The sequence below is a fragment of the Paramisgurnus dabryanus genome, chromosome 2, assembly GCF_030506205.2.
Source record: "Paramisgurnus dabryanus chromosome 2, PD_genome_1.1, whole genome shotgun sequence".
Taxonomy (NCBI): domain Eukaryota; kingdom Metazoa; phylum Chordata; class Actinopteri; order Cypriniformes; family Cobitidae; genus Paramisgurnus; species Paramisgurnus dabryanus.
The window spans coordinates 20,866,952-20,882,873 of NC_133338.1; the positions used below are offsets into that span (position 1 = coordinate 20,866,952).

The 15,922-nt window shown below is 37.0% G+C and overlaps 2 protein-coding genes across 3 annotated transcripts; both read right to left on the reverse strand.

The window, feature by feature from the left end:
- Positions 1 to 1,203: 1,203 nt before the first annotated feature.
- On the reverse strand, positions 1,204 to 11,542 carry dnajc3b (DnaJ (Hsp40) homolog, subfamily C, member 3b). 2 transcript variants are annotated; one of them, XM_065248612.2, is made up of 13 exons: positions 11,387 to 11,542; positions 11,112 to 11,248; positions 10,196 to 10,306; positions 7,607 to 7,731; positions 7,223 to 7,297; positions 6,941 to 7,084; positions 6,058 to 6,239; positions 5,098 to 5,217; positions 4,863 to 4,968; positions 4,535 to 4,655; positions 2,313 to 2,445; positions 2,053 to 2,201; positions 1,204 to 1,900 (listed from the first exon to the last, which is right to left on the reverse strand). In XM_065248612.2, the coding sequence occupies exons 2-13, from the start codon at positions 11,194 to 11,196 to the stop codon at positions 1,755 to 1,757; spliced, it is 1,497 nt and encodes a 498-aa protein (XP_065104684.1). In that variant the 5' UTR covers positions 11,197 to 11,248; positions 11,387 to 11,542; the 3' UTR covers positions 1,204 to 1,754. The 2 variants fall into 2 exon arrangements, with proteins under 2 accessions (XP_065104684.1, XP_073668218.1); XM_073812117.1 differs by lacking the exon at positions 11,387 to 11,542 and having other exon boundaries at positions 11,112 to 11,371.
- A 209-nt stretch (positions 11,543 to 11,751) lies between these two features.
- cldn15a (claudin 15a) lies at positions 11,752 to 15,409 on the reverse strand. Its single transcript, XM_065248613.1, has 5 exons — positions 15,027 to 15,409; positions 13,677 to 13,841; positions 13,429 to 13,510; positions 12,678 to 12,785; positions 11,752 to 12,513 (listed from the first exon to the last, which is right to left on the reverse strand). Exons 1-5 carry the CDS (start codon positions 15,241 to 15,243, stop codon positions 12,420 to 12,422), a joined length of 666 nt encoding a protein of 221 aa, XP_065104685.1. The 5' UTR covers positions 15,244 to 15,409; the 3' UTR covers positions 11,752 to 12,419.
- Positions 15,410 to 15,922: the final 513 nt, after the last annotated feature.

Below are 15,922 nucleotides of genomic sequence, written 5' to 3' on the forward strand. Positions count from 1 at the left end.
GACCTATTAGGACACACTTTACTGGCATATGAAGAACCAACTTCTACAATCATATAAAAAAACTCAAACTTAAACCTAAAAAAAATGGCAAAAAAAAAACTTTTTATCATGGTAGCCACATTTCATACCAGTGCACCAAAAAAATTAAACAACAAAATATATATATATATATTTTAATAATAATTTGTTACATTTTATATAGCGCTTTTCTGCAGACCTCAAAGCGCTTTACATATGAATGGGGGAATCTCCTCAACCACCACCAATGTGCAGCATCCACAATATTGCGCCAGAACGCCCACCACACACCAGCTTATTAGTGGAGAGGAGACCAAGTGATATAGTCAATTAGTAGATATGGGGATGATTAGTATATGGGGATGATTAGTAGGCCAATGGGCAAGTTTGGCCAGGATGCCGGGGCACACCCCTACTCTTTTTCGAATGACATCCTTGGGTTTTTAAAGACCACAGAGATTCAGGAACTCAGTTAAATGTCTCATCCGAAAGACGGTGCTTTTTGACAGTATAGTGTCCCTGTCACTATACTGGGGTGTTAGGAACCACACAGACCACAGGGTGAGCTTGCTGGTCTCACGAACACCTCTACCAGCAGCAACCTGGCTTTCCCAGGTGGTCTCCCTTCCAAGTATTGACCAGGCTCAGCCCTGCTTAGCTTCAGTGGGCAAGCTTTCTTGGGCTACAGGGTGATATGGCTGCTGGCAAAACACCCAATTTTTAATTAACTGATAAAAGTTGATTGACCTTCAACCAGTAAACAGAAAGTTCATGAGGTAACTTTAAAAGTGATACAGGACAACCTGCTAATATTTATGGTAAAAAGTAAAAGCTGTTATATGTCTGATAACTGATTTATCTTTATAACCATTCCATCATGTCAACAACTGGCTAAGATAAAAAAAAAAGACATTTTAATGTTCAGTCTGTTGTTAAATTAGGGGGATCAGGCTATGACACAGCCAAGAGCTGAACAACTTTTCAGTATTCTGATATTTAAGTTTGCGAGTTTATAATCTTTATAATCTTATAATTTCTTGGTAAAGAAAAAAGCTATTTTAACTTTTCCAACCAGGTCTGTCTGAAACTATAAATGAACATTTCACATAAAAAAATAAATTTTTTGTTTATTTTCCCACCCTATAACTGCATTACTTATTTTCTTTAATGAAACATAAGAGAACATTTTTAAGAGTGCTGACGCTGCTCTTATTGCCATACAATGAAAAATATACAATGGTGACTCTCAGTCACTAACATTATGCATAACATCTCATTATGCTCTTCACAGAACAACATGAGGTTGAGCAAATTACTGCAATATGTTTGTATTTGGATAAATGACTCTTTAAAACAGATCACACTGGTGTTGCACAGTTCAAATGAAACTACAGTATAACCTTAAATTTAGGAGTGTCAATTACAGAAAACATAAACAGCAGAAAAGAAAAAAGAAACAATGCACAGCATGGGGGTGTCGTTAGAAAGATGGCACTTACATCTGAAAAACTTTGAAAATTGAGCTAAAACCTTCAGCTCTAAAAGTCTTTAAGCATGGGAAATCAAACACCAAATAAATGGAGTTTGCCCAATCAAGTAATTTCTCCTTAGGAAGTCCAAAACTGTGGATTCAAGTCTCAGGTTCCACCAAAGTTCATTTAGGATAGCAAGCAGGCCATCTAGTCGGTTTCCGAGTTAATCTGAATCATTGTCTGTATCAGTCGCTCAGTTGTTTATCAGTTGTAGTGGAACTTGAAGTGAAAGTTTCCACCTTCGAAGGGGTTGAAACCAAAGGGCCATTCTCTGCCTCCTCCACCTCCTCCGCCCTGCTGATTCTCAGGATCTAGAGGATCCTCACCAGAATCAAACTTCTGACGCATTTCTGTACAGAAAAACAACACACAGGGATCAACAATCCTATATCATATGTGTCAACACAAATAGGCAAGGGCACCTGTAAACGGGATTAAACAAAATCTTGAAAACAAAAAGATTCTCCAGTTTGCTTTTGCTGGCACCAGCCATGGATCCTACCTGGATCTGTAAGCACCTCCTTTGCAGAGGCGATATCAATAAACCTTTTCTCCGCCTCTTTCTTTTCTGTCTCAGATTGGAAATTATCAGGATGCCACTGCTGGGCCAGCTTCCTATATGCTTTTATGATTTCCTGTTTGTTGGCGCTCCTAAAAAATGAAAACAAATAACTTCACCATTCTCTTTCTGGAGCTGTTAAATTAATGCAGCAATAAAAAAAAGTTTTTTAATGGTCAGAAACGTTTAAAGGTGGGGCTTACCTGCCCACCCCAAGGATCTTGTAATAATCTCTCTTGCGAGAGAGCTTGAGAAGCTTCTGTGCTCGATCAAGTCCTTCTCGGAGCTCCTGGTTCTCCTGATCAAATTCACGAGCTTCCTGATAGTCCTCCACAGCTGATGAGAGACAACAACGAATTTACATACAAAATGATAGATCAACAAGATATTTCCTGATGAGTCCTGGCTATGCACTGCGAGGATAAATCCAACCGCGACCAAGATTGATCAAAAATTAAAGATCCTTAAATGAAAAAGTCACCATCTGGATTTAAACAAGCAAATAGGTAAGAGCCTCCCCGGCTGCTGCAGTTGGTCAAGTCTAGGTTCAGCAACATTATGTTTCCAAAGGATGAAATATACTGAATGACCAGCCTGATTTCTTGAGAATTCGTACATATTTTACATGTTGGCTAATTAGAGGTCTTCACGGGTCCACTTAGATCCGAAAACTTGAGGTCCGACCTAAGTGGTTTTGGGTCTAAAAGTTTCATGTGTGTCTCAGACACAGGTTGTGTGTAATATTAGCGGCATCAGGTCTCGAGTAATTTAAAATGAATATATTTTGGCCAAATAGACGCGAGAAGACCCGAAATTGCCAAGAGCACTTCCGACAGTGTGGCTAGCAATAGGACAGACCTTTCTTCTTCTTCCTTTATTTCTTTACGCCATTCCAGCATCTACTGTTATATACAGGGCGAGAAAGTTATTTTATTATTTTAAATGCATATTTTACTTTCGATTCAGAAAATAAATGGAGAAGTGGGCCAAATTGGTTTCTTTCTGTCTGACTGGTGCGTGCGGGGACGCAGACTGCACACAAGTCGCTGCCGTTTACATTCGGGTCAAAAAATTGCCACTGGGTTGGGTCTTTATTTAAAAATATATATATATATTTTTGCACGTCAAATTTGGGTAAAAAGTAAGGAGCCCCTAATGGGACATGGAGCAAAAATTAAATAAAGTTTAGTTTCATGTGCTCACGCGAAACCTTCATGTGCTCACGCGAAACCTTCATGTGCTCACGCGAAACCTTCATGTGCTCACGCGAAACCTTCATGTGCTCACGCGAAACCTTCATGTGCAGATTTTTTTTTAATGTTTAGTTTCGTGTGCTCACGTGGAAGCGAAAGTTTCACGTCCGAGCGCGATAGTTTCACGCAAGCACGCAATAGTTTCATGCGAGCACGCAAAACTAAACATACAAAAAAAATTCTGCACATGAAGGTTATTCGTGAGCACATGAAAGTTTCACGTGAGCAGACGAAAGTTTCACGTGAGCACATGAAACTAAACTTTAGAGTTTTTTTACTCCAATGTCACCTTAGGGGCTCTGTAATACGGTGATTCGGGTTGGGTACATTTCTTTGGACCTCTAACAGAATATTACAAGATGACAATGCCAGTATTTATCAGGCTCAAACTTTATTTTCCAGACCTTAACCCCATTGAGAATCTTTGGGATGTGCTGGAGAAGACTTTGCACAGCGGTCCGGCTCTCCCATCATCAATACAAGATCTTGGCGAAAAATTAATGCAACTCTGGATGGAAATAAATGTTGTGACATTGGAGAACCTTTTCGAAACGATTCCACGGCGAATGCATTCCATAATTAAAGCTAAAGGCGAAATTTTAGTGTGTGTGACACTTTTTTTAAACGGGCGGTGCATATCATTTAAAGGTCACGATCTTCCTGATCCCATTTTTGAAATTTTAGTTAGTGTGCAATGTTGCTGTTAGAGCATAAATAATACCTGCAAAATGATAAAGCTCAAAGTTCACTGCCAGGGGATATATTTTCTTTAACAGAATTCCCCTTTCAAAGCCTACGGCCGGTTTGGAATACAGCCCTCTACTTCCTGATTGAATGATGTCAATTAAACAGTTTTTGACTAAATTCCGCCCACATCAATACGTCACTCACCAGCTTTGACTCAAATGGCACTGCTAAGCTAAGCTGCTGTCGAATCACAACACACTAAACAAACTACACAATCAGAATTCGATACGCATGTCTGAAGGAGGGACTTCATAGAACAAGCCGATTTTTAGGACAGTGAAAACAGTGCTATACAGATAAATAAATTGTGTGAAAAATACCGGATTTTTTACATGTGAAACATGAACAGATGTTATATTGCACACTGTAAACACAATCAAAGCTTCAAAAACACAGAAAGAGACCTTTAATGCATAGTCTTTTACCTTTTTCATATTCCTGCAGCAGGATGTAGGCCTCTGCTCTTTCTCTGAGGATGTGGATATTCTGAGGTTGTCTCTGATGAGATTCTGAACATATGTCTACAGCCTCTTCGGCACTCTTCATCTGGAAGGATTTAAATGGATAGAAAACCACAACCAATAAGCCAAACATGTATGTTCACAGCAAACATCCGCTCACCAAAGTGACATACAATAGTGCAGATATCCCAAAGTAGAGATTACGGCTAAACTAGACATACTAGAAACCAGAACTCGAGATTATTCCTGGGGTATAGTACTGTATGTAATATAATAGCTCTAGGGCACATACCTTAACTAAGCAGAAGCAGATCCTCTCATTCGCCTTATTAGTGTAGAACAGAACGTTCGGCTCTGTTTTCATCACTGATTCATACTTCTCAATGGCTTCCTGATACCTGCCGCACACAAGACAACATCAGACCGTTTTATTTATTAGTTAATTAAAGTAAAAATCAAATAAATAAATAAAAAAGAATTAAAGGATTCTAGAAGGTTCAGCCTTGAAGGAGAGATATTTCTAGCACCTCTGTTCTGAGATCAGTTCCTCTGCCGAGTCCAGCTGCTTGCTAAGCTTTTTAACCAGTTTGTAGTGGGCAAAACACTCCTTATCATCCTGATCCAGCTTCAGACACTCACGGACCTGACTGAGGACAGAAACAAAGGCAAAATAAACATACAAGAATGGTCATACAATGTGACTTTTAGCATTAAAAATGTATGCATGTGACAGAAGCTATGATCCAATGTGACCTACAGTGAATTCAAGATATACAGTACTGTGCAAACGTCTTAGGCCACCACCACCAGACTTGTTGTTTTAGAAGTTTTAATGTCCATCCATAATTATTTTCAATCTATTTTATTAAGATACAAACAGAAAATACAGAAAATATGTACACACAAAAAAACTAAATGTCTTCTTCAGTATTTAGTGTGACCTCTCTTGGCACTAAACACATCTTGAGCTTTTTTGAGGAGACTGAAGCCCTGAAGTCATTTGATTAGAATTAGAAATTGGGATTTTATTTCATTTAGGTTTAAAAGAGACCTCCAGCTGCCTGCTATTGCTCAAGTGGAAGGGGGGTTTACCCTAAATACTTGACACTTTAGCTTATACTTTTATACTGTTTTTAATACTACATACAAGTGTCCTGTATTTTCGGGTTGTATTCTAATAACGAACCTGAGAAATAATAATTATATATGATCACTATAACATTGCAAAAACAACAAATCTAATTATGGCATGGTGGACTTAGACTTTTGCACAGTACTGTACATTTTAAAGTAGTTTTTTGGGGGGGCGTTCTGGCGTTTTTCTAGACCGTATAGTGGAGCATAAACAGAAATGTGTTGGGTGAAGACAGGGGAGCGGGATTGGCAAAGGACAACAGAGACAGGAATCGCATCCGAGTCAATGGCAGAGTCTTTGCGCTGCTGACACAATGCTACACCAATTGAGCTACAGAAACGTGTGTACGTACTTAAGCGAGTCATGATGCTCGCCCAGACTATAGTGCAGCTGACTAAGTTTCAGGAAGCCTGCTCGGTTGTCTGCACGGAGACGTGTTGCTGGAGTCAAGTCCATAATAGCTTTCCTTGGATCCCCGAGCCGGATATAGCACTCTGCCCTCAGCTCTCGGGATTCCGGGTCCCACGGAGAGAGCTGAAAAAAAGACGACATAGAGAATGACTCAAGAACAAACCTCGGTGACAATAAAGCATCCATACTAAGGTTTCTAAAAGTTTTCACTTTTTAAGCTTTAAATAACTGTTTTTAACCATTTACTGCTGCAAATTCCTTAAGGGATAGTTCACTCAAAAATGAAAATTGTATCATCAGTTATTCACTTTGATATACTCACATTAATTTTGTTATAAACCTGTATATTTGATGAACTAGAAGGAAGATATTTTGAGGAATGTTTGTAAAAAAACAAAACAAATTGAGGCACCATTGACTTTCATATATGCACAAGTCAATGGGGCCTCTTATCGGTTTGGTTACAAACATTCCTTAAAAAATCTTCCTTTGTTTTCATCAGAACAAAGCAATTTAAACAGGTTTGAAACAACATGAGAGCAAATAAATGATGACAGAATTTTCATTTTTGGGCATACTACCCCTTTAAAGGAACAGTTACCCCGGTTAACGAAAAATGCTCTCATAAATTCTTACAAAAGCCCCATATAACATAACATGACAGATTTTAATACAAAATTACTGATGTTCAACTAAAGAAAGTGGAAATACATCTGGGACATCATGAGGGTGAGTAAATTATGAGAGAATTCCCTAAAATAAAATGAATTCCCTTTACTGTGAGACAATACACAGATGAATTTTTGATCATCTAAATAACTCACCTCTATTACCCGCTCCAGCACCTGGATAGCAGTGACATAGTCGCCACGGTGATGGGCCTTGTGTGCCTCTTCCAGTTGTGATTCTAGCTCATCGGCCTTGTGGAGCTGATCATGAGCTTCTTCATTATCCGGAGAACGCTTCAGCTAAAAGAGAGAGAGAAATACATAGTCAAAAGAACATTCAAAAGTAGAACATAATAGAACAAAAGTACATATGCAAAGTAAAATAGTTTGAGGAAGTTGTAAAGATCTAAAAGATAATAGGGAAATTGTATAGCTTACTACAGCTTGGAAGTCCTCTTTAGCCTCCTGAGTGCTTCCCTGTTTCAGTAGAATATAACCCCTCTGCAATCTGGCCTGAAAACACACACAGACAAAAATGTATCAATGCATTAAAAAAAATTATCAATATTATGATACATTTACTGTGTCACCTGGTTTTATATAACATTTACATGTATGCATTTGACAGACACTTTTATCCAAAGCAACTTAAAGTACATTACAAGTAACACATTTTTAATTTGTATATGCGTTTCCAGGTTTAAACCCATGACCTTTTGTGCTGCTAATGCAATGCTCTACCACTGAGCTATACAGGAACATATAATAAAAAGCAAAATGCAGACTATGGCTGGCCACAATATGTATATTTAGCAAACTTACAGCGAGGAAGTCCGGCTTTAGCTGTATGGCCTGGGTCAGGTCTGGAAGTGCTGATTTAGACTTGCCCATGGCCAAAAAAACTGCTGCACGTTTGTAGTACGTCAGGTAATTTTTTGAGTCACCCTCTGTTAAAAGAAGTTTACATTTGTTAATGAAGCATATTCAAAGCTTATGCTTTTTTCTAGTGATGCACCGATGTATTGGCCGCCGATATTTATCGGCCGATTTTTGGTGAATTTGAAACCATCGGCATATCGGCAATAGCACGAGAAAGGCCGATACCGATTGTTTATTAATTAACTGCATAAAGAAATCCATTATATGTAAAAAAATTAGTTAATGTTGTTAATAAAATAAATGCTGAATAGCAAAAACCACCTTTTAAGGTTGTCATGCTGTCTTATTATATTAGTTTTAGCTTAATTTGTGCCTATCTTATTATGTTGGTCAGTTAAATGTTAACTCTTTCCCCGCCATTGACGAGATTTCTCGTCAATTAAGAGAAAACGCTTCCCCGCCAATGACGAGATATTCCGTCTTTCCGCAATACCGCTATTATCCACAACTTTTTAAAACCGGAAGTATTTCCCTATGCCAAGCTGCTGCATGTCCGTGTCTGTTTTAAAGATCGCTCTGAATGGATGTCTATGAAAAGTCCGTCATAAAAATGGAATTATTTCTGCTTTTTGCTCAAAATATGGTGTTTTTGCAAAAACCTACCCATATTCAAAAGCTGATTGCAAAAGAACCACTAAAGGTAGGATGAAACGTTTTTTTTTGTTTGAAAGCAGAGGGTCTGCTCTTTCATTTGGTATATTGTATGTTTATATATTTGAAGAAGAACATTTTCTGGAAGGCATTAAACTTTGGTGAAAATCATGAAAAACGCTGGCGCTGGCTGGCAACTTTTTTTAAAAACGCTGGCGGTGAAAGAGTTAATTAGATCCAATCCATGTTCAGTAAAAATAATTTGATGCAGAAATAAACTAGCTTATAGACCAGCTGTATAGTATTGTATACAAGTGTTTAATATCGGTATCGGCCAGAAGTTGTCTGTTTAAATCGGTATCGGCCAAAAAAAAATCCTATCGATGCATCCCTACTTTTTTCATTTTATTTCTGATACTTATCCGCTTGTCAAGTCATGACATAAGGTATACTGTTTTCAGGTCCAAGCATCCACTCATTTTATTCTAGGATATTATTTAAAGGCGCTCTAAGCGAATAATGTGCGACGTCACTTCCTGTTGATGTTTGAACTGTTTTCAAACAGACAGAGCGTAGCTAACTCCTCCCCCTCCCCCTCCCTTCCGTGCTTTCATGAACGCGCCCAACCCCCACCCCCAAATCCTTCTTGTCGTTTATTGGCTGGAATACTTTGTTTCGTTTTGTGCTGCTAGGTTTGGCCATTTGTTGATATTGCCGTTTGTGAAGCCTGGGTTGTCTACAGAGATCGCGTTTTTTTACAGTTTGATCAGCGGACAGGCAGCAAGCAGATAGTGAGGAGATGTTTCCGGTATGTAACAAAAAATGTTTTATGGTCTAAAACGCTTCAATTCGCTTAGAGCACCTTTAACAGCTGTTTATGAGCACTGTTTATTCTTATTACACATTTAAAGAGCACCTATTATCCGATTGACGATTGCCTTTGGTATGTAAGTGTGTGTTAGTACATGTTAACAATATGCAAAAGTACAAATCACAAAGTATACAATGACACAAGTTATCTTCTCCAACTTAAATCGCTGGAAAAATGTTCGACCAGCTTGGTCATCTGCATTTTCTGGATCAGATTCAGGATCGTATTGATAGGGTAGTGAAGACGATATTCACTTCTGTCAGTATTGCATTGGAAACTAATATGGTAAGGAGCACACAATGCCTTATGGTATGTGGAAAATAATGTGTTTTTAACCACGCAACAACATTGCATTACACCAAATACACAAAATAACATTGTTTTTAGCAAAGTAATAGGGGCTCTTTAAGTGAAAATGTTATACGCTCACAGTGTACACTGAAGTCTCCAGGCTCACAGAATCACAGACAGGCAGCAGTTTATAACATAAAATAATACGTTAAATATCCATGTCCATGTCTGGTCATCTCGGATTTTATTTAACATAAATTAGGATCTGGTGTTTTTGGTAGCGTTTAAACTTTGAAGTGTATATTAGTGTGATTTTTTTATTATTTCCCTATGGCATTTGAGACTAGTTGGACCTTGACGTCAGACTTAAAGGGATAGTTCAAGCAAAAATGTTGTTACAAACCTGTATAAATTTCTTTGTTCTGATGAACACGAAGGAAGATATTTTGAGGAATGTTAACCATTCAAGAGTCCCATACATTGCTATAGTTCTGTTTTTTCCATGATCAGTTTGGTTACAAACGTTTCTCGAAATATCTTCCTTCGTGATCATCAGAACAAAGATATTTATACAGGTTTGTAACAAGATGAGAAAATTATGACAGAATTTTTGTTTTGGGGTAAACTATCCCTGTAATAAGTGGATACTGGATACTTTATTAAAGCTTTTCTGTCACCTTCACTCAAAGCTTGTAAGTTTTTGTGTGTGTTTATCTTACCGACAGCTGAGTGATAGTGAGACAGGGCCTCAGCAAGCTGTCCGGCTGCCAGCAGCTTACGACCCATTTCCAGATGATGCTCAATCTCCACAGGTGTGGCTCCTAACATACCTGAAACGAATAAATGTGTCACCTGATTACCCCTAAAAAATTCAAATATCGTCTAGAAAAGGGATCATTGCTACATCTATATCTACATATCAGACCAAACTTACATACACAAACGGGTATGCAAATTTGTTTTACAAATTTACACTAAAACACTCTTTAAAAGGAGTTTAATACAGCATGAGATATACTTTTCCTTTCGGTTCACAATAACAATAAAAATGAAAGTATGCAGAAAGCACTGGTTTTGTTACAAGCAGAATTGTGCTGCACAAAAAAAACCAAATACACCTGCAGTGCTAAGTTTTTAAAAGAAACCCTAAACATACACATATCATGTTACTAACCCAGCACACACTAAATTGTGCTGAAACGTCTAAATAATTTTAATTACATTTCAAATACAGCCAAACTTTTGGAAGATATCGTGAGATCATCGTTTTGGTATATCGTAATCTAAAAATAATAGTGGTGCTACTAAAAATATATATTTTGTTAGTCAAAGACAGAATCATTTGCCAGTGCCACTGAGTTTACATAAAACCCTAACACTAACTCCAACCTTATACTGACCGTATTTAAGTTAACATAAAATATCAAATACTGGCCGTATTAAAAAAAGAGCTGTATTTTGTTATAATATCGATGATGGACGTATATCATGGTAATAGACAAATGTATTACATTGACACATGTCCAAGAACACGGTTAACAATTCTACTACCACATACCTAATAGAGATACTGTAATGTTATACACTTTAACGCTGTATTCTAGAGATATTAAAACAAGAAGAGTAAAATCTCACCGTCCAGCTGCAGGTCCAGAAGAACACATAGCAGAGACAGAGAGGACAGGACGCCGCTTATACCTCTCCGCCGTCCCGACTCCATAATCGCTATACACACACACCCCGATACACAACCGTATGTCTTCCCACTGCGACTGACAATGTTCAATACAACAAAAATGATATTTAATTTCAGATCATCTTAAAAGTCGCGTATCAGGAGTACATGGCAAAATGATGTTTCGGTTGTCCGGACTATAAATATGTCCGAGTAGAATAAGGGAATGAGAAACCTGAGTTCCGTGTGTTCCGTCTGTTAATTCTCAACCCTCTCCGGAGTGCTGAGGGAAAAGTGCAGCATAATTTTTGGGAGTAGTTTATTACCGCTTCGTGACAGTGATTGTTCAGGACAGCTGTCGGCTTAGTACTTTAGAAAGTGATGTTAAACCTCTCGGGCGTGCAATTCAAATCGCTCCACATATCTGTGCAGTGACAGGCGGCTTACATCCGTGTTTGACGACAAACGTGGTCCCGTGCCATTGGTCAGATTATTTTAGTAGGCTACGCTGGATGGACGCGCCCATGTCCTTAAAAGGACGCAGTGCAATCGTGATATAATACATTAATAATGAAACTAGTTAGCAAGCAACAGGATATAACATTTTAGAAAAGGGTAAAAATACAATGGTATTGTGGATACATGTATTGTAACTATTATAAAATCAAAACAATACAAATATTTACTTTTTTATTTTTGTAAAAAAAAACTACTGTTTTAATCTATAGTAACAAAAACTGTTGTAAATACAACATTGTGGCTAAAACTTGATACATCTATGCTATTCCCATTTTCAATGATAAAAATTACACAAAACACGCCGAAAAATATAACTGTGACATTTTAGTCATCCTTATTTATTGTTTGTATAAAACATAATACAAAACAGAGTAATATAAATGGATACAAGATAATCAAGCTATTAGTGAACTTTTAACTTGATTCATGTTATTGTGACAAAATAATAATGTACTTAAAACAACATCTTGGGTACAAATAAAATCTTAAATTTGAGCAAATACACACTAGTAATTTCAGAATGTACGTCCTGTACAGAGATTTAAAGATAATAGTTCAGTATAATGTTTGCATTATATATGATACATGTTTGCACTGCAAAACTGGCAAAGTAACATTTAATTTGATTAATGAATTATTTTTAAGTGTCCACAAAATGCATAAAGTATAAATATTTACATCATTGCCCAGATAAACCATAGGCATAAAACTTTCAACAGTCAATCCAAAATCAATCCAAAATTTTTCATTCAGACATATGCATTTCTGTCATAAGTGCTTTGAACGTCTTTCCTGGATGCGGATGCTGAGTAGGCAGTCCCACGCGATGGCTGGTATATGTATCTATAGGAGCAACAGATGAGAATGAGAAATTGAGAAGAATTAACATACAACATGGTTAAACTTGCTCCTAAATACAAGAAAAAGCAAAATACTCAGTGAAAACATGTCAAAAGATAATAACGATAAGTGTTGGTGAGAGAGAAAGACAAACAGAGAGGACTCACTTCTTTTCTTTTGTGCCAAATTGACAGGAAAACATGAGGCAAGCTCCACCACAGATGGCTAGAGTACCAGATGCCCAGCCAATGTATAAACCCTCTCCAATCTCATACCTACAACACACCACAAAATAGCATAATGTTATTTTAGGTTATAGGTGCACCGCTAAAAAGTTTAGCTAGAGGTCCCTATTGAAGGTTAGGTGTTAAAGGCATAGTTAAACCCCAAAATTAACATTTTGTCATCATTTACTCACCCTCATGTTGTTCTAAACCAGCATGAGTTTTGTTATTCTGTTGAATACAAAAGAAGATTTTTTTATAAATGGCACCGTTGACGGTATCCACTGTCTTCCATAATATTTGTTTTTCCTACTATGGAAATCAATGGGTAACGTCAACTACGTGGTTGTCATCATTGATTAAAAACTTATTTTGAAAGAAACTTTTGAAAGAAGAAAGAAACTCATACAGCTTAAGAACAACATGAGGGTGAGTAAATGATGACAGATTTTGCTTTTTTGGATGAACTATCCCTTTAATGTTAAAAAAGACAGTAGGGGGCATCCTTTCCCTTTAGGATCTCAATTAATTGCTGTAAAATTGGAAACATGCAATTGAAATAGTTCTATTTTATATAACCCTTAAAATTACTAAATTTGTCAGATTTATTAATTGATACCTGAAATATATTAAATTATGCAAACAAATCACATTTTTACATATAAAGAGTGTAACAAAATCATAATTTGCATACTTTTGGCCAGGGTAGAGTGGATTGAAGAAATCCTGAGTGATGTTGAACGCATACCATGACACTGATATCATCGTGCAGAGACCTTTAGACATTAACATAAGAGATTTATAGAGACCATAGCAATATATCTTGTTGAATGTGAATTTAAAAACTTCTGTAACTTGTTATTTTCTTATTAGTCATATCAATGGACATATAAAAGCAATTATTACTGTCCAATCACAAGAAATATTAAGTTTAATCTTTACCTTGAAGAAGGAAAAATACACCTCCAGTGCCAGCAATTCTGCCTTTAAGGACATCATTGCCTTCACAGGCTCTAGAGCACTGCATGCCGATGAGTGTAGCCACCACTCCAAAAGTCCCACACACCACTGCAGCGATCATAAGAGCCCGGGACGCCTGGATATACCCTGAATATAACAATTCATAATGATCAATTATTAATAAACTAAATTTGGCAATATTTAGCACTTTTAAGGACCTGTCAGTACTGAACTTGCAAACTATATTACGTCAATCCATAGTTTCCATAAAACAAAATAATACAAATACCATGTATTAGTGGAGACTGGGGACAGTTCCTATTTCCTTAATTATTTATTTAATCAACAAACAGAAGCATTCTAGAGAGAGGATTTAATTGACAAAAAATTTTGCCCTGACCTTTTGTAATGAATAAACTAAAACTTAGTTTATTGTTTTGTTGACTTAAGTGACATGTTAACAAGTTCCAAGGTCAGTGTACCTACAGTATCTAACACATGATGTTTTGTTATAGGTGATCAGGTTAGAACAGTACAGGTTGTTGATTATTTAAAAATTAACATGTTAAGTTAAATAAAAATTAATCACATTTTATTTTTTCCCTATACACAAAGAAAATGCTATTATACTTTAAATAAAAATAATATGGTTTTATTAAAATATAATAGCTACTGTAAAACTGTTGTATAAATAAATCTAGACTATTTCCAGATATTTTTTTCACATATTTTCAGAATAGTATGCTAACTGACAAAAAATATGCTAAAAAGTGAAATTATTATTCATGGGTCAATTACATCTGGCATTTTCTATTAATATTTTGGGAATGAAAAGTCAAATGTGGTTGATCAGCCGACATAATAATTTTATCATATAAAACTTTCGAAATGAAACCAAAATGCTACCCTACTGAAAAATCCATCATAGACCATCATAAGCTGGTGATAGGTGGTCTCCCAGCTTGGTTTTAGGTGGTATTGCTGGTGGAGCTAGCTGTGTTTTGTTCACTTTTTAAGCTGGTCTAGCTGGACTTAGGTCATGCTGGAAGACCAGCTGACCCACCAGCTTGACCAGCTTTGCCAGGCTGGAAGGACCAGCTTAGACCAGCTACCAGCTTATGCTGGTCTTTGCTGGATTTTTCAGTAGGGTAATTAAATGCAAAATGTGTTGAGTTTCCCCCTTAAGTTCATTTATAGGATATATATCACTTTCATATATTTTCAAATAAACACAACTTTATTGGATAGGTTTTTGCATTGAATTAACAATACAATCTCAAACTGTAGAAAATTTTATAGTAGATCTTCGTGAATTTGTACAATATTTCCTACCAGATAATGCAAGCAAAGATGGAAATTCGCGGCAGTTGTGCACTCCCGTCGAGTCCGTGGCGCAGGACATCCACAGATTCTCGTAAATTGTTGATGTGGTAATAACAGTCCCATCTATGGAGGAGACCTTCCAGTAACGGTTGGGTAGCGTGATGCCAACCATCACCCAGCCCAAAAAGCCAAGAATTAAAGCAACGGCTTCAAGAATTGGTTCCATTGTTGACTTTATTAAAAAACAGTCTCAAACCCCAAACAATGTTTCTATTGCCTTCTTAAATGTAGTCAGTTTTTGACGATTTATCAGGTGTATCCCGTACGCAGGTTTTTATTGACTTCATGAACTGCTTCTGATTTATTCCTTGCGGTACAGAGATTTTATCAGTGAGTCATAACAATATGTGGCATTGAAAGTGACTACGAGTCTTTTATAGGTTCCGTTAGCCCACCCCCTCGGTCTGCCGTTAGATTTTACACCCCGAAACTCAACAGGTGGTTATCGCCAGAGTCCAATGGTCGATCGATGTCCTTCACAGACTGTAGCCTACATCAGTTATCTTTGAGGAGGATTAACGTCTGCTGCTACATTTGACTGCACGTAGGACAAACAGCTACGGTGAACTTTATTGGAAATAATCTTTTCGAATTAAGGATTTTCCTTAAATGCAGCAATTGGTTTTATAACGTCTGGCAACACATAAAACAAGCCGTTACTAAATTACGTGTTAAACCTTAACTAGCTCTTTTTAAAACGGATGTGTTTGTTTGTCAAATGTTTCGAAACATTTGATGTTAATTGTCTACCTGACTACGCATTATTATTATTGCCATATCTGTGGCCTGATTAAACCTGTGATGATCCATCTCTCAGGTAATCTAATCTGCTTCAGACACGGCTT

Excerpts from the sequence above, each read along its gene's own strand:
- dnajc3b (XM_065248612.2), bottom strand. The coding sequence starts at position 11,196 with ATGGAGTCGGGACGGCGGAGAGGTATAAGCGGCGTCCTGTCCTCTCTG. Across the intron at positions 6,240-6,940 it reads TGCTGGAGCGGGTAATAGAG|CTCTCTCCGTGGGACCCGGA; the intron begins GTGAGTTATTTA and ends TCTTTTTTTCAG. Across the intron at positions 5,218-6,057 it reads GAGCATCATGACTCGCTTAA|TCAGGTCCGTGAGTGTCTGA; the intron begins GTACGTACACAC and ends TTCTGTCCTCAG.
- cldn15a (XM_065248613.1), bottom strand. The coding sequence starts at position 15,243 with ATGGAACCAATTCTTGAAGCCGTTGCTTTAATTCTTGGCTTTTTGGGC. Across the intron at positions 12,786-13,428 it reads CCACTCTACCCTGGCCAAAA|GTATGAGATTGGAGAGGGTT; the intron begins GTATGCAAATTA and ends GGTGTGTTGTAG. Across the intron at positions 12,514-12,677 it reads TTTGGCACAAAAGAAAAGAA|ATACATATACCAGCCATCGC; the intron begins GTGAGTCCTCTC and ends TTGCTCCTATAG.